Genomic DNA, 18637 nt, shown 5'->3' on the forward strand with positions numbered 1-18637 from the left:
TGAAGAACATAGGGGCACAGTTGCTGTTTTCAACACTGCTTCTCATTGAGGTCAAGGGATATAGAAGAGAAAAGCTAATTTAGGAAGAGGTTGTCTGAGAAATAGGTTCCGGATTTCTTGACCATAGGTTTAACATGTTGTAATCACAGGCTCCTGGCCAGATACGGAATATACTTGAAAAAGGCTGTCTTACAATTGTAATCAAAAGGACTTTAAACTGAAAAGGATGGAGAAGGGAAAAACTCTCTCTCTCCATATAGATAGATAGATAGATATAGATATAGATAGATAGTTATAGATAGAGATATATACATGTATACACACACACATATATATCCATCCATATATGGATATGACTTTCTATCTATATACACATCTTTTTAGGTACCACAGAGAGTAGCTACAATGAAGGAAGAAGAATAGAAGTTTAGACACCCAAAAGTTCTCAGGAGACAGAATTTTTTTTTTTTTGGTGAGGCAATTAGGGTTAAGTGACTTGCCCAGGGTCACACAGCTAGTAAGTGTTAAGTGTCTGAGGCCAGATTTGAACTCAGGTCTTCCTGAATCCAGGGCTGGTGCTCTATCCACTGCACCACCTAGCTGCCCCAAGACAGAATTTTTTAAAGGAGCTAATAACAAAATCTGTGGCATCAAATATCTCTATTCAAATGTCCAAAGTTGAGGCAACAAGCAGCAGGAACTCGAAGTTGTGATACATGGAGGTATAGTTAACCTTATGGTTATTATTGAGACTTGGTATGACAAGATCATTACTAGAATATGGTTTTGGATAGGCAAACCTTACTGAAAAGAAACAGAGTAAGTTAAATGGGGAAGTGAAAGAAACATTAGAAAGAAGAGCTACTATTCATGTGATAAAATCCAGCAACCAGAGGGAGCACAATGGATTACATTTAAGTGAAAATCAGTAGAGGGATAAACCGAGAATTTGGCCATTGGAATATACTGCAGATCACCTGGACAAAATGAGGAAACTGATAAAGAGTTCTATAAATAGACCAAAGGCCTAGCCGAGAGGGATGGACTGTCATTTTGATGAAGGACTTCAATTATGCAGACATCTATAGGCGTTCTCGCTCTACTAAAACCAGAACAGATTATGTAAATGATCATTTCATCTCTCAAAAGTTGGAGGAACCAATAGTTGGGAATTTCTAGTTTGGATCTGTTTCGTACAGGGAAAAACTCATTATTTTGGAGGATAATATCAGAACATTGTGGGAAAGTAACTGCTCTCTAATGAAATTTTGTAATAGAGGAGATGAAAATTGGGCATAGTATGACATTCACACTAGGTTTTAGTACAGTAGATTTCAAAGGATTTGGGGGAGGTATAGGTAGGATCCCATATATAGCTGTGGCTAGAAGGGTGTGATGGATAGCACCCTCTGGCGACCAGTACTTCCCCTGAGGGGAAGAAGAGAAAGAAAGAATCAAAGCTAATTCATGCAACAGGATATGTTGGCACAGCCTTGTAGGCACACCTACATCTCCATGGACAAAAATTCCTAAAGGGTAGTTGGCTTGGGAAAAGTGGAAAATTCTCAAGAATGAAATTCTGAAGAAACACAAGAAAATAATCCCAATGGGAAGGAGAAAAGTGGAGTTGTCTGAATGTGTAAACAGGATTTACCAACCAACTTAAAATTTAAAAAACCTTGTACATGTAGGTGTGTGTAGAGGGTGCTTCATCGTAGTTTGTACTATGTATGACCAATGGTTTTCCCCTTCACTTTAGCAGAAAGAAATAGCCACCGATACGCCCTCTAAACACTCTTGTGTACCCAGTACAAAAGCAAAGGAAGGTAACAAAAGTTGAAGACAAATTATATGGGAAGACTCAAGGTTCAGAATGAGTTGATGCTCTTGGGGAAAATTAAAAAACAACAAAGGGAGACTTTTTTGTTTGTTTGTTTAAGCTATCTTTATTGGGGAAAAGAGGTGAATCCAAGAAGAAATCCTTGCCACCAATGGTGGGATGATGACAGTTGACAACAGAGTGAGGACAGAGCTGCTCCATTATTGTTTGGCTTCTCTTTTCCTCCTCCAAAGAGAATAAATGACCTTTGGACTCGAAAAGACAGAACAACAACAACACAAAAGACTAAGAGAGTTGATGCTCAGTATAAATAAGGAGATAGCTAAAGATACATTAAGGATACCTAGCTGCCCTAGATGAATTCAAGTCCCCCAGCTCAAATTGGCTTCATCATCAAGTACTCAAAGAACTGACACATGTCATTTTAAAGCCCAAAGAACAATTTTTACTAGGACATCAATATTATAAAAATGAACAGTTTTGAGGACTTCTATAAACTGACGATATATGAAATCAACAGAACGAGGAAAGTAATTTCTACAATTACAACACTGTAAAAACAACTTTGAAAGCTGCAAGAACCAATGGAACAATGATAAAACATACTGACCATTACAGAGAGGCAGTAGTTTTGGGGTATAGAATAAATGTGTGTGTGTGTGTGTGTGTTTGTGTATAGGTGTGTGTGTGTGTGTGTGTGTGTGTGTGTGTGTGTAGGTGTGTGTAGGGAGAAAGAGAGAGAAAGAGAATGAACATATGTATGTATTGGTATATAACTGTTAGGGGAATATGATTATGCATATTTGTCGCAATGATTTTTTTCCTTTTCTTTTTTTCCCCAATGGAGTGGGGGATGGGAAGGAGAGAAAATAGTTCTTTTTCATTTTTCAAAATAGAAGGGAAGTGATTCAGATATGAGATGTTGTATGAGATGTTCATTGTAGAGTTTTATTTAATTTTTTTACCTAGTTAAAAGTCACGTCTAATGAAATGAAAGCAATCTGTAATCAATTGTTTTTCAGTTGTGTTCAACTCTTCATGGCCCCATTTGGGGTTTTCTTGGGAAAGATACTGGAGTGGTTTGCCATTTCCTTCTCCAACTCATTTTATATTCCAGATGAGAAAATGAGGCAAACAAGGTTAAGTGACTTGTCATGGATCACACAGCTAATAAGTTTCTGAGGCCATATTTTAACTCAGGAAGATGAATCTTCTATCCACTGTACCACCTAGTTGCGTGGCAAATATATGTAGTATAAAAACAAAATACATCAATAAAACTAAAAATGCTCCCAAAAAAGAAAAGGGAAAAATCATATAGAATGATGGTGGTACTAAAGGAATGGGAAAAGGCGTATGTTGTACCATTTTTCAAAGGGGACAAGAATAGAGTTGAGAAATTATAGGGCAATGAGCTTAGCTTTGATTACCTGGGTCCCTCTGAGGCTTAAGGCTAGCTGTATCTGCATATGAATAGTTCAACCCCCCCCTGTGCTGGTTTTCTTCCTGTCCTTTCTATACCTAGTTATCTCTATGCCAGAAAGGAAGAGATTTGAAATTACAAATTGGGAAAAGTGAACTTTGGAGCTGTTTAGTCACTATCGGACTTTCATTGTCTAGCCTTCAGAGAGTAAAATTGGACTGTTAGTCTTGAAGTCAGGAATACATGATTTCAAATGAGGCCTCCGTCATTAACTGTGTGATACTGGGCAATTCACAAAACTTCTGTCCGCCTCAGTTTCCTCAACTGTAAAAATGGGGATAACAATAGCACCTACCACGTACATGAATTGGGAATGGCTAAACAAATTGTGGCATGTGGACATAATAAAGTGTCAATGTTTTATAAGAAAATATGACTATGAGGAATACAGAGAATGATGGAAAGATCTGCCTGGACTGGTATAGAAAGAAGTAAGCAGAGCCAAGAAAATAATACATACAAAGAGTATACTGGAAAGAACAACCTCATGTACACAAACATGGAAAGTGAGTGTAGCAAAATTAGGATCAAGTGTGACTCAAATTAAGAGCTATTAAAGGAGGGGCAGCTAAGTGGTGCAGTGGATTAAAGCACCGGCCCTGGATTCAAGAGGACCTGAGTTCAAAGCTGGCCTCAATCACTTGACACTTACTAGCTGTGTGACCCTGGACAAGTCACTTTACCCTCATTGCCCCACAATAAAAAGAAAAGAAAAGAGCTAGTAGAGGGCACCCGCTAACATACCTGTTCATGGAGGTGGGAAGCTTATTTGATCTCTCATAGATCCCAAGGCCACAACTATACAAGCAAAGGCAAACAATAGAAGCTTCCTAATCAGGAAACCTAGGGATATTGTAATAATAGCACCTCCCTTTAAGGATTGTTGTTTGGATCCAGTGAGGTGATCATTGTAAAGCTCTTAGCACAGTGCATGGCATGTAGTAAGCACTATAGAAATGGTAGCTATCATCAGTATCTATTATTATTGTGAATTATTTGGTCTCTAGGTACCTTAAAACGAATAATCTTGGAGAAGCCAAAATCAAACACTCTGTGCTGGACAGAAGGTATGGTATTCACCTAAAATACTAAGTCCACAGCATAGTTTCTTTGGAGAAAGCTCTCTAGGTACAATGTAGTCATCTGTTCTGGGTGGCTACAAGAAAGAGCAGGTGTGGAGAAACCGCAAGTCAGCATGGACTAAAGGAGTAGAACCCAGCTTTCCAAAGTAGCCTCCATCTTTGCTTCTTTTGTCTTTTGGTTTTATTGATCTTTTGGTAATCGCCAATTTTCCTTCTTCTTCTTCCCTCCATGCACCCTCAGCTTCATCAAACCCTCCTTGAAACAAAGGAAAACAATTAAACAAAACCCATCGAGGGAAGAACCTCCTCTGATAGGCTCTACTGAACTGTAGAAAGAGTGTTTCATCAGCTTTTCCCTGGGACCTAGCATGAATTTGCTGGACCCACTGTTGACTTTCCCTGTGATCCAAGGCATGAAATACATTTGTAACTTAAGTTACCCAACAATAAAATAATGACTATAATACTTGCTTTCTCTTGGAATTTTTTTAATTTAAATTTTATTTTTAAGTTCCACATTCTCTCCGACTCCCTCTATCCCATCCCCCCACCCATTGAGGAGACAGGAAATATGATACCCATTACGCATATGAAGTCATGCAAAACATATTTCCACATTAGCCATGTTGTTTTCTCCTAGAATTAACAAGGATATTGTAAGTGGTATTGTTTGTATTTGATTAGTAACAGTTTCCTTAGAAGAAAAGCACTCTAGAGAAGATCTGTTTACTGATATGATAAAACTTATTAGGATCCCAGGAGCATTGAAACAAGCATAGGTTATAAAATACCACGGATCTTCTGATTATGTGTTATTGTTGTTGTTATTATTATTAGTTATATTTATTTGAGGCAACTAGATGGTACAGTGGTTAGAGCACTGGGCTTGGACTCTGCAAGGCTCTTGTTCATGAGTTCAAATCCAGTCCCAGATACTCACTAGCTGTGTGACCCTGGGCAAGTCACTTAACTTCTTTTTGCCCTAATCCATTGGAGAAGGAAACAGCAAACCACTCCGTTATCTTTGCCAAAAAACAAATCCACCAATTCACGAAGAGTTCGACATGACTGGGAAACAACTGAACAACAAAAAATATTTATTGAAGTATAATAGAGGGAAGTGTGGTTCTGGTAGATTGCTGTTTACATAAAATGCATATTGCAGTTAAACAATACCACCACCACCACCCCAACTCCCTAGAGCAGAAAGTACATAAATAGGAAAAATCAACCAAGGGGAAAGTGAAATTTTCATTTACTTCATTGTCTGTTGTCTTTTATAAATTTCATTCACTAGCAAAAATCCAGATGGCTTTAGCTAAGTGGAGCTCCACCCCAATTCCCATGTTCCCTATTAATGGGTTAGGGTTGAAATATGATTTTGTGGGTGGTGCTGATGAATATAATACCAAAGAAATGATTGAAAATTGTTTCTCCATAAAGACAAATGGATGCCATTTTGCATTCTGCAGGATTTCAGCCAGTCAGCATTTATTAAGTGTTGGCTATGTGCGGGCATTGTGCTCAGGACTGGGGATTTTTTTTTAAGGCAAAAACCTGATGCCTGACTTCAAGGAGCTCACATTATAATGGGGGAAGCAATATCAAGATAACCAGGTGCATGTAAGGTATTTACAGAACAGGCAGAAGGTCATCTCAGAGAGGAAGGCCTCCTGCCTGTGGTATCATTTGAGTTGAGCCTTGAAAGAAGCAAGAGAAGAGAAGAGGGAGAACATTGCAGGCACGGGGTTAGCCTGATCAAAGACACTGAAATGGCAGGTGGAGTGATAGATTGATGTATTGATGTATTGAAGGAACTAGTAAGCCACAGATAGCTGGGTCATAGAATGCAAAGAGAGGAGGAAAGTGTAGAAGTGCTGGAACAAAAAACAGAAACCCAGATATTTAAGTATGAAAAAAAAGCTGAAGTAAAGGAAAGGGCAGGGAAGAAAGGGACCAGGTTATGAAGAGTCTTACATTCCCAAGAGAGGATTTTATGTTTGATCCTGGAGGTAAGAGGGAGCCATCGGAGTTTGTAGAGTGAATTGGTCTGACCTCTACTTCAGGAAAATCACTTTCACAGCTGAATGGAAGATGGATTGGAGTGGGGGGGGGCAGATTTGAGGCAGGAAGGTCAGTTAGGAAGGTGTTGCATTTTTTTAGTCTAAGTGAGAGCCTGAAAGAAGATGGTAGCTATGTGGGTAAAAAGAAGAGACAGCATATAAAAGCAGGTAGAAGGTAGAAATCTCAACATTTGACAGTGGAATAGAATATGTGACTTGAATTAAGGGTGAATTCAGTAGCATTTTCCGATGTTTAAAATAATTTCAAATTTATCATTCTTTTCCAGTCTCTTAATGGATTTGCTCTGGTGGTGAGTGCGGAAGGAATGATATTTTATGCATCATCAACAATTGTGGACTACCTGGGCTTTCATCAGGTAAAGAACTTTTTAGCAATGCTCACCATTTTTTAAATTAATGATAGGGTTGACTCTGCAAATGTTTAATAGTTTCAAGCTTTTTGGAGACTCCCCTCCCACCTCCCTGCAATGAATTCTGTATTTGAAAATAAGTTCTTTATTTTCCGTATTTGAAAATAAATTCTTTATTTTCTCATTGTGAATTTCCTTGAAATGAAATACTTTCTGTACAGCTAAGTTCCTTCCTAGGAGAATTTTTCTCAGTATATGTTTTTCTCAGAGGACCTTTTGGGAGTGTCACAGGAACATTTAAAGGGGGCTACTAACTTTACAAGTCCAGATAATTGGTAAGACCATGGCATTAGTTAGCAGAATTTCCTTGTTTCCTCCCCTACTTACAATTCCCATATGTATTCTGTCTGTCAAGAAGATTTGGATCGACCCCAGAAGGGACATTTTTAGAATTCCTGTGTCTAAGGCATTAACACATTTGCTTTTTTTCTCAGAATTTGGGGAAGGGAGGGTAAAGAAAACCATCCTGGGTAGCTCATGTGCCAGTTGAAATTTCATACATCATATATTTAGTGGTCAGAAGACAGACAATCTATTAATAAGCATTTATTAAGAGCTTACTTTGTGCCAGGCACTGTACTAAGCACTTGTGATACAAAAACAAAATGGAAACATTCCCTGCGTCAAGGAGGATTCCAAAAGGATAGACAACATAGGAACATAGAGAGACTACACAAAGTGAATACAAAGAAGCTTGGGAAGGAGAGCCCTAGCAGCTAGGGGCATGGGGTAGAGTTGGAATGGGAGGGACAGGAGAGAATTCATGAAGTCATTTTTTTTTTGTGAGGCAATTGGGGTTAAGTGACTTGCCCAGGGTCACACAGCTAGTAAATATCAAGTGTCTGAGACCAAATTTGAACTCAGGTCCTCCTGAATCCAGGGCTGGTGCTTTATCCACTGCGCCACCTAGCTGCCCCAGCACCTGACTTAGTCTTGAAGGAAATCAGAGATTCCAAGAGGCAGAAGTGAGGAAGAGAGTGCATGTGCACTAGCCAGTGAAAAGGCAAGGAGATGAGAGATGGAGCACCAAGTGTGTATACAGAACAGTAGAGAGGAGAGTCAAGTGTCTAATAAAATGGCCTCACTCTCTGCCAATAAGGCCAGCTATATCTTCTCTGCATGGTATAAGGTATACCCCTGAAGGGCAGGAAGTGGCTTTCATCCACTGCCATTGATTGAAGCCCCCCTCCCAATTTTAGTGTCTTACTCCCCACCTCACCCCCCATGATTATTAGCTGCCAGTGATTAGCAACCCAGTCCATTTACCCAAATAACATGTTGACTCTTAAAAATGGATAAAGATATAACAAACACAGAGGTTATAAAAATCTCCCACAATACCTGGGGGCATACTACCCCCTACTTGGTCCCTGGGGAGAGTAGACTCAAACTTAGTGCAGTTTCTCCGTAGCCTCCCCCTAATCAGGTTCAATTCCAAATGTAGTACAGCTACTAGAGGAGTCTTCATCTCAGCTATCACCAGCCTGGAGACCTCAGGTTGTCATTGAGGCCTTACAGCCTCAATGCTGGGCTGAATATGCCCCCCAAATCTGATATGGATTCCAGTTACAAGATCTCTGGGAGCTCATCATTCTGATCTTTAAAGCTCACAAGGTTATAGCTATCTCAAATACTACTTCACCTAAGAGTAGGATAGAACAAACACAAAGAATAGAAGTGCATATTCATGGGCTCATTTTGGCTTCTGGTGGAAGAAGGCCTGAGTCCTCACCTTTTAAATCACTGTTTCTTTTACCCTAATAGCAACGAGGCAGGAAAATACTCAGAGACTTAGGTGGTCTACCATCATAGTTTCCTATTTGGTCTCTCTGTCTCAAATCTCTCCTTGCTCCAATTCATCCTCCCCAAACAGCTAAATCCTGATCGTGTCAATCCTCCCTCTCCCATCACTCCACCAACTCCACTGGCTCCCTATTACCATGAGAATCCACTGTCCTCAAATGAGGCAAGGTCCTCCCTTTTCCTTTTGAATGCACCCCAGTTTCTTCATGTTATTAGTAGGCAGGAAACAGAATTACAGACTAACCACATTACAAAATGTCTTTACACGCACCAGATTAGGGAACAGGTCTCTCCCATTACACATCATTGTGACTTTTTGGAATCCGGCTAACCAGCCTCTTCTGTGTGACAGATTGCCGCACCTGAGCACCACCCCCTCATTATAGTAAGAAGACTAGAGATATAGAAAGGAACCAAGTTATAAAGAATTTTAAATGTTGGGGCAGCTAGGTGGCGCAGTAGATAGAGCACCGGCCCTGGAGTCAGGAGTACCTGAGTTCAAATCTGCCCTCAGACACTTAACACTTACTAGCTGTGTGACCCTGGGCAAGTCACCTAACCCCAATTGCCTCACTAAAAAGAAAAAAAAGAAAAAGAATTTTAAATGTCAAAAATAGAGGCATTTATAGTCAGTCGTCTTTGGGAGTAATATGGAGAGCCACTGGAGTTTGTTGACTGGTAGGGGAGGGAGAATTGATATCTACTTTGGGAAACTATTTCTGAAAAATGATTTTGGCAGCTGTGTGGGGAGACTGGCCTGGAGCAGGGAGAGACTTGAGGCAGAAGGACCAAATGAGAGAGATTATCATGGTAGTGCAGGTCAGAGATAAGACCCTAAATGAAGGTGCTAGCTATGTGAATAAAGAGAAGACAACAGATATGTGAGATGTAGAGGCAGAAAGAATAAAATTTCACATTCTTTTGGATATGTTCTAGGAGTGACGGTGAAGAGGTAACACACCTGGGTGCCCGGAAGGATGGGAGTAGCCTTGGCCGAAAAGGAAATTTGGAAGTGGGGGAGGTGGGGTTAAGAAGAAAGATAGCGAGTTCTGTTTCAGATACCCAGTGACCTTCCAAATATCACCTCACTCAGCATCTACTTTCACTAAGTTAGCACTGAATTGGTGATTAGTCTGGGGATGGGTTGGGGGGACACAGAGCTAAAAAGATCATTGAGGAGGGCTGCCCAGAAATATGATGGGGAGGTAAAGAAGCAGTAAGGAACTAAGCTTCTGGGCTTTGAAAATGATGCATACATCTCTTCATGGTGAGAAATTATGCCCGGCCTCAGAAGCTTCTGCCATAGATCTCCACTGCTGTCAACAGTGACACCACTTTACCACATGAAACTATAGGAAGCATCATTTTGAATTGTCACCAAAATGTAAACAGCTGCACTGCTGTATTAGGAATTCTGTACAGACATTCTAGCTTAATTTCATTTAAAATGTAACTTTATTGACATTTGGACCAAAGGATAACCTCATGGAAAACCATTATATTTCAGACTACCAGTAAACATCACCCTCATTTTCAGTCACCCGGTCATTTTTCTGTCACCTTTATGATAATGAATCTTTGCAGAACTTTACACTCTGGGGGCACAATGACATCATTTTCATTCTAGTGACAGCCGTAACCAAAATCATCAGGCTATTTTAGGCACGCTTCCACAGCTCCATGTGTATTGTTAGACATAGCAAGGTCACTCCAAGAGCTTGGGGCAGTCCAGGAGCGATCCAGACGTCTGGGACCCCCTTGGAGACATGGAATCATTGGTGATCTATGATCATAGAGCTGTCAAGACCTACTCTTTGGAGTTTGGTTCACTCATTCCAAATATCCAGTCCATTGCCAAATCTTGTTATTTCTACAGTTACACCTCTCATTTCTGTCCCTTCTCTTCACTCACACAGCCACTACCCTAGTTCAAGCCTTCATCACCTCTCTCTCTAATGATTGCAAGAGCCTTCTAAGTGGTGTCCCTGCCTTAACTACCTCCTCACTTCATTCTATCCTCCAATCAGCTGCCAAAGTCATTTTCTGAGAGTGCCTTTCTGGCCACATCACTCCTCCACTCAGTAAATTCCTCCAGGATTAAATATAATCTCCTGGGGGCAGCTAGGTGGCGCAGTGGATAAAGCACCAGCCCTGGATTCAGGACGACCTGAGTTCAAATGCGACCTCAGACACTTGACACTAGGCAAGTCACTTAACCCTCATTGCCCCCACAGAAAATAAATAAATAAATAAATATAATCTCCTATTGGCATTGAAAGCTCTTCATAGCCTGGTCCCTTCCTACCTTTCTGTTCTTCTGATATACTACTCCTCTTCACACACTCTCCAGTACAACTCTAGTGGCTTACTTGATGTCCTGTGTATATGGTGCTCCATCTCCCATCCCAGTGGCTTGTGCTGCCCTTCAGTCATGACTGATGCTCTCTCTCTCCCCTCCCTGTGTTTTAGTTTCCATGACTTTTTCTAATAGCTCAAATCCTATCTTCTGGAGGAAGCCTTTCCCAGCCTTCTCGGCTGGGACTGAAAGTACCTTCTGTATAATTGTATACATCTTGAATGTACCTATATTGTTTCCCCCATTAGAATGTGTGTTCATTAAAGGAAAAGACTGCTGTTGCCTTTCTTAGTATCCCATAGATTTAGCATACTCTCTAGTACATAGTAAGTGCTTATTGGTGATTTGCTAAACTAGTCTCATCTAAGAGAGTTCAAGTCCAGAATGAGGAGAAGATCAAGTCTAGGGTTTCACTGTGAATTTCAATACTAAATTAAAATATATTTTATGCTAGTGGACCTTTTTACCTCATTTATCCCCTCTATTTCTACCCCCTGAATCGTTATATTACATAAAAACAATTTAAATTTATCTAAATATTTTCATGACCAAGAATGGGTTATAGTGCTTGCTTATTGATTATATACCTTTTGAATTATATACCAATGAATGAATCAAATTTGAGTATATAAGATATGAATACTATCTTCAGTTTGTATAGGGATATTAATGCATTTTAGAAAAAGTGAAAAATCTGGTTCTAGCCCCCACATAAAAATAATTAGGATCATAAATTAATAGATCTAATTATAAAACATTCCCTTTATTTTCCAATATCTTAAACTTATCAGATTTGGATATTAGTAGTATAAAAAACACTTGCAAAGGAATTTCCCAAATCTCTTAGGTCTATTTCACCAGAATAAGACTTTCATTCAAGAAGTTTGTGAATTACTAATCCATTTGTGAATCATAAGAACAATCTCCCTGGACATTAAAGAATAAAAACTTTAAGAATTAACTTCAAGTTTAGGATTACAATCAGTACTTAATTTGATGAATAAAACTTAGTGAATAGGAACATTAAATAGCATACATATTTCTCAGCACTTCATGTTACCATCACAAAAATGGATCGTGTTTTAGGGCACAAAAAAGTTAAAAGTAAATGTAAAAAGAAAGAAAGAAAGAAATACTAAACACATCCTTTATAGACCATAACACAATATAAAGTAATTAGTGGAACGAACACAAACAAAAGATACAGATCTAAATGGAGACTTAATAATGACATCCTTAGTAATGAGTGAAACAAAGAACAAATCATAGAAACAATAACTATTTTAATGAGAACTAAACTAATTAGATAGCATGCCCATATTTCTGTGATGTAGCTAAAGCCGAACTGAGGAAGATTTCTAACCCTGACAAGATACATTAACAAAATTTCATTATTTAAAAAAAAATGTTTTTTTTTAAACTGTGAGTCTGTGAGGGTTAAGTGACTTGCCCAGGGTCATACAGCTAGTAAGTGTCAAGTATCTGAGGTTAGATTTGAACTCAGGTCCTCCTGAATCCGGGGCCGGTGCTTTATCCACTGTGCCACCTAGCTGCCTCTCCATTAACAAAATTTTTAAAAGAGGATTAATGAACTGAAAAAATGTAGTTTTAAGAGCAAGAAAAAAACAGACACACAAAATAAGCACAAATGAGGAAATTTTGAAAGAGTAGAAACGGATAAAACAGTTTAAAAAAAAGATAGACCTAATAAGCCAAATTGAAAGTTGATTCTTTGAAAAGACTAATAAAGGGGCAGCTAGGTGGCACAGTGGATAGAGCACCAGCCCTGGATTCAGGAGAACCTGAGTTCAAATCTGGCCTCAGACACTTAACACTTACTAGCTGTGTGATCCTGGGCAAGTCACTTAACCCCAATTGCCTCACTAAAAAAAAAAGAAAGAAAGAAAAGACTAATAAAATAGATAAGCTCTTAGCTAGCCTAATTAAACAGAAAAGTAAGTAAAATTAACTTCACAAATAAAAAGTGAACAAGGTAAAATCACAACAGAAAAGAAATGGGAAGAAATTTCAGGCCCTATTCAGCACAAATGAAAATTTAAGCAAAATAGGTTATCTGAAAAAACTCCCATATTAGCAGAATACCAATCAACAATCCAATTTCAAAAATGGAAATTGAGCTAGGTATAAAGGAAGAAAAATACCTGGTCCATATGGATTTATAGAAGGATCCAATAAAAAACTTTTAATAACTAAAATTATTATCAAATTAATAAAAATCAATTCTCTACCAAATTTATTTTTTAAGTGAAATATAGTCTTAATGCTCAAACTAGGGAAGGAAAAATAAAGGAGACCATAGGCCAATATGATTTATGAATATTGATTAAAATTTTGGTTAAAAAAAGACTATGGTAATATATATTCAAAATATAATTCAATATGATCAAGTTAGAGTTATAATAGGTATACCAGGATGGTTCAACATTAGTAAAGCAATTAAAGCATCATATTAATAACAAAACCATCAAGAACCAGGATCTATCAATTGACAAAGAAAAAAAAACCTTTGGCAAAATATTGTTACTGTTCAGTCATTCCTGACTTTTTGTGACCCCATGGACCATAGCACACAAATCCTGTCTATAGGGGTTTTGTGGCAAGGATACTGGAGTGACTTGCCATTTCCTGCTACAGAGACAAACAGAAATTAAGTGACTTGCCCAGAGTCATACAGCTAGTAAGTATCTGAGGCTGGATATGAACTCAGGTCATCATCCTGACTCCAGGCCCAGAATATAACACTCATTTATTTGAAAAATTCCTTAAAAATACTATAAAAATACTATAAAAACCATGTATGGAAAAATAAAAGTTAATATTATATAGTAGTAGTAGCAGGCCTCCACCAGTCACGCACAACCATGGATCAGCACCTTGAAAAGCCACAGGCCACAGTGTGGCTGTGCAGTCCGATACGGGAGCCGCAGCTCCTGAGTGACTTATAACCAGTAACTGCCGCATCCCGTGTTGTATCTAACCCATGAGGAGCAGCTGGAGTGTCCTCTCTAGGACACTGGCCTGGGCGGATCAATGTGGAAACAAGCTGTTGCCCATGCAGCAGGTTTTCCCTTCTCTGCAACATTGGTGGATCCAAAGGAGAGGCAGAGCCAATACAGTTTGGCACCTGTGCCCCCGCAGGAGTTGCCAGAGGGATGTGATGTCCAACATTCAACTGCCTAAGGGACTCCGACTCCTGATTTTTCCTCGGGGTTAACTCCCGAAGCCTTTCCCATATATGGGTATAGCCGCAAGGCAGCGGAGGTTTAAAATCAGGGTTCCTTCCCCTAGGCGGGTTGCCTACCAAGGCTAATGAGCCCCACCTGCCTGAAGCGACTGGTTTTAAGGCGCCAGTGACTCGACTTGGCCCCTTCTCCTGTTAGTGGAAACAGTTCTTCCACAAGAAGGCCAGGAGTTGGGCTTCGGTTGTCAGAGGCTATTTGAGACCAGTGAAAAATGAGAAACATTTCCAGGAATTGCAGAAATAAAGGCATGTGCCTCCTTTCCCTTTTATTATTTGAAAAAAAAATGCTCACAATAGCAATAAGACTAGAGAAAGAAATTAAATGCACAAAGATAGACAAAAAGAGATACAGATATCTTTATTTACTAATAATATGATGCTTTACTTTAAAATTCTAGGAAATCACAAAGAAAGTAATTGTGACAAAGGCTTTAATAAAGAATATAAAATACACCCCAGATCAGCAGCCATTCTATATAGCAATAACAAAATACAAGAAGAAATGATAGAAAGGGAAGTTATTCAAAAATAACTATGAAATGCATAATATATCTGGGAGTCAGTCTACCAAGGCATACTCCAAACCTTTACAGATAAAAAAAAAATTCTTAAAGCAGGGGTTCTTAACCTGGTATCCACAGAACCAGTTTCAGGGGTCTGTGAACTTGGATGGAAAAAAAATTACATCTTTAGTTTTCAGCAACTTCTCACTGAGATTTGGCATTTCCTTCAATTATGAATTTTAAAGACAACAACACTGTTCTGAAAAGGGGTTTGTAGGCTTCACCAAACTGCCAAAAGAGTCCATGATATAAAAAAGATCAAGAAGCTCTGCCTTAAAGAAATGAAGAATACAAATAGCTGGAGTGTTCATGGTTGGGCTGCAACAATATAATAAATTATTTTACAGATTTAATACTATATTAGTAAAACTACCAAAGGCATATTTTATAAACCTAAACAAAATAATAACAAAACACATTTGGAAGAAACAAAAGGTCTAGAATCTCAAAGGTATAATAAAATAATGAAAATGGTAGGAATGAAGGGGAAATAATACTTTCAAACCTTAAATTATACTATAAAGCAATAATCTTCAAAACTACTTGGTACTGGTTAATAAATCAGTAGAACAGACTAAATCTGGAAGAAATAGAAACAACTGTCAGTGAGAGTTAAGTTACTTGCCCAGGGTCACACAGAAATAACTCAGTGATCAGAACCTAAAAACACAAATTATAGGGGCAGCTAGGTAGCGTAGACTTGACACTTGATACTTACTAGCTGTGTGACCCTGGACAAGTCACGTAACCCTCATTGACCTGCCCCCCAAAAACCCCCCAAAAACAAAAAACCACAAATTATTTAGAGAAAAACTGAATAAGATGAAAGACCTGGAGTAATGATGATATCATAAAACATTTAAAAGATAACCCCATCAGATACCTTTCAAAGCTATGGCTTCATAGGGAATTCTTAACCAAACAAAAGATAAAATAGATAATTTAGACTACATGAAATGGAAAAGCTTTTCCATGAACAAAACTAACACACACCCTTGGAAGGGCAATAGTCAATTGGGGAAAATGTTTATATCAAATATTTATGATATCAAAGATATATAGGGAACTAACATTAATGTATGAGACCAAAAGCCATCCCTCATTGTAAGTGGTCAAAACACATAGACAAGCAGTACTCAAAAGAATCACATTAACCATTTGAAAGATCATGTGAAACCACTAAAAATAAGAGAAATAAAATTCAAAGTAATTCTCGTTTCACCTCACCCCCCGAAAAAATAGTAAATATGACAAAAAATGCCAAATGTCATTGTTAGAGAGGTTGTGGAAATATGCTAATAAATTGTTGGTAAAGCTGTAAATTGGCCTAACCATTTTGGAAAGCAATTTTTGATTGTTAAGAAAGTGACTAAAATATCCATACTCTTTAACCTTGAGATCCACTGGCACAAAGTAGGCACTCAATAAATGTTTACTGATTGATTGACTGAGATCTCACTGCTAGTCATATACTCCAAGGAGGTCAGTGATAAGAAAAAAAGAAACTATACAGGCCAAAGTATTTTTAGTAGCAGATTTTGTAATAGCAAAGACCTGGAAACAAAGACAATATCTATCTATTGGGGAATGCCAGAACAAATTGTGATAAATGAATGTAATGGAATATTGCTACAATCTAGGTAATAATGAATATGATGAATACAAATAAGGACTTATATGAACTGATACGAAGTGAAACAAGTAGAACCAGGAAAACAATATGCACAATGACTACAGAATTGTAAATATAAAGAAAACCAATAAACTGAGAAAACTGAATGCTATGAACTTATAATGACCAAATTGGTCCCAAAGAAGAGCTATGAGAATGCACTGCTCTTCATTCCTTGAAGAGGAGGTGGGGGATAATGGGTATGAAATACTAAACTAATTTTTTTCTTCTATGTTCTTTGTCATAAGGAATTGATCTCTGGATTAGGTAGGAAAAAGACTATATTGGGAAAAGTAGGTTATGTAGAAATAAATACCATCAACAAATATTAAAAGAAAAAAGACTATTCAGTATAAAATCATTTAAAGTCTTCAAGTCTCCTTTCCTTATCCATGAGAAGGTGATAATAATCAAAGCAAAGAAATTGGTTGGTGTCTAGTTCTGCTCTGTTTCTTGCAACCAATACTTCATTCTAAGGGTATAATAACTACTGAGTAAGAGCAATAGCCACACTGATTATCTTAACTTCCTACAATTTTTATTATATTTTTTTGTATTATACTTTTGTTTCTCTCTTTAAATATTCTTTCCTAATGTAGATTTGTATTTTATTTCAGTAGGGGTGAAAAAAGGTGTGGTTTATTAGAGAATATAGATAGATACATTTGGGTATGGGTATGTGTCTATTTATACATATATATATATGTATATAAATCATATGGTGGTATATACACATGTATATATGTATGCATATATACACATTCCCCCATATGTTATATATACATGTGTCCATATGTATCTATATACATATCTATCATTCTCTAATAAACCATACTTTTTTCATCATATACATATGTGTGTATGTACATACATACTCCCATATCATTTTAGTGACCTTCAGGAGATAACAGTCTGCAATATAGTTTTGATTTGGCAGATTTTGTTAGCATTACCTGAATAAATGGATGTTACTTTCTGAACTCCTATTAAGAATTTCACTGTTGACATATGAACTCAGAAGTGGTACAGATAAAATTTTCTATTTTAAAAAATATTGATATTTTTAAGTTAAATGTGTTTTTAAAAGTTCACTTCTGTGAAAGGTGACTTGGTCTGTGGGCAGAAGCCAGGTGATAAAATGCTGGAGACTTGAAGCAGTTAGTAAGCTGATCAATCATGAGTAGATATAAGCTACTGATCAGAAATAGAAATGGAAATTTGGTGCAGTCAGTCAAAGGAAAATATTATTTCTTTCTAAATGGAAAAAAAGCAATCACAAGGCTTTAATACAGACTAGTGGGGGCATGATGAGTAGATGGTGGTGGTTGTTTGGCCTTTCTGCTTTGCTTGGAGAGCTGAGAGAAAATGACCTGAGAGCTAAGGATTTGAAAGATTAATGCTATTTTCTTGTCATGCCCTGTATATAGGCTATTAGAAGCTTTTCATTAGAGACCAAATCTGGAGTGTCTTTTGCCTTATTATAGCTATGTCTCATACTCGAAGAAAAGTTTAGTTTCTAATTAATTAATAACAACTAAATTAGCTGTCATAATCAACAAGTAGCAAATGTTTACGATTGAAATGCAGTGTTGCATATTGATTAGAGGACTGCCCTTGGATTCAAGAAGACCTAACTGAGTTCAAGTCTTTTGGCTGACATGTACTCCTTGTGTGACCAAAACGGAGTCATTTAACCTTGAAGTGTCCTAGTCAACTTTTTAAAACTAGAAATTGCAAACAGGTTACTAATCTGTATTGATGAAAGGAGTTTTCACACTGGAGTCCCTGATGAAACTACAGCTCTGTACTGCCCCTTCCCCCCACAAATTATCCTTATCTAATTGAATAACAGCATTTAAAATGTTTTAAGCAGAATTAATTGGGCATATGTACTAATCTATGCCTTTCGCATAATCCTACCTGTAGGAAGTCAAGGTATTTGGTATAGGAGACCTTAGGGAAGCACTGTCGACCTAGTGGCAGTTTTTAAGTCATTTTATAAGGTAGTAATATCACAGAGAGCTATATATGAGGGTGGCCCGAAAGTCTTAGTACAGTCAAAACTAATAACTTTAATTGCAC

At 37.9% G+C, this 18637-nt stretch overlaps 1 protein-coding gene across 1 annotated transcript in view; it reads left to right on the forward strand.

Moving 5' to 3' along the window:
* Nucleotides 1-18637, forward strand: part of AHRR (aryl-hydrocarbon receptor repressor) — a 261401-nt gene that overhangs the window by 201117 nt on the left and 41647 nt on the right. Inside the window, exon 5 of the mRNA XM_043978783.1 lies at nt 6756-6845. Within this exon, the coding sequence (XP_043834718.1) occupies nt 6756-6845 (90 nt within the window). The remainder of the gene's footprint in view (nt 1-6755; nt 6846-18637) is intronic.

Source organism: Dromiciops gliroides, chromosome 1 (genome assembly GCF_019393635.1).
Source record: "Dromiciops gliroides isolate mDroGli1 chromosome 1, mDroGli1.pri, whole genome shotgun sequence".
In the NCBI taxonomy this organism is placed as follows: Eukaryota; Metazoa; Chordata; class Mammalia; order Microbiotheria; family Microbiotheriidae; genus Dromiciops; species Dromiciops gliroides.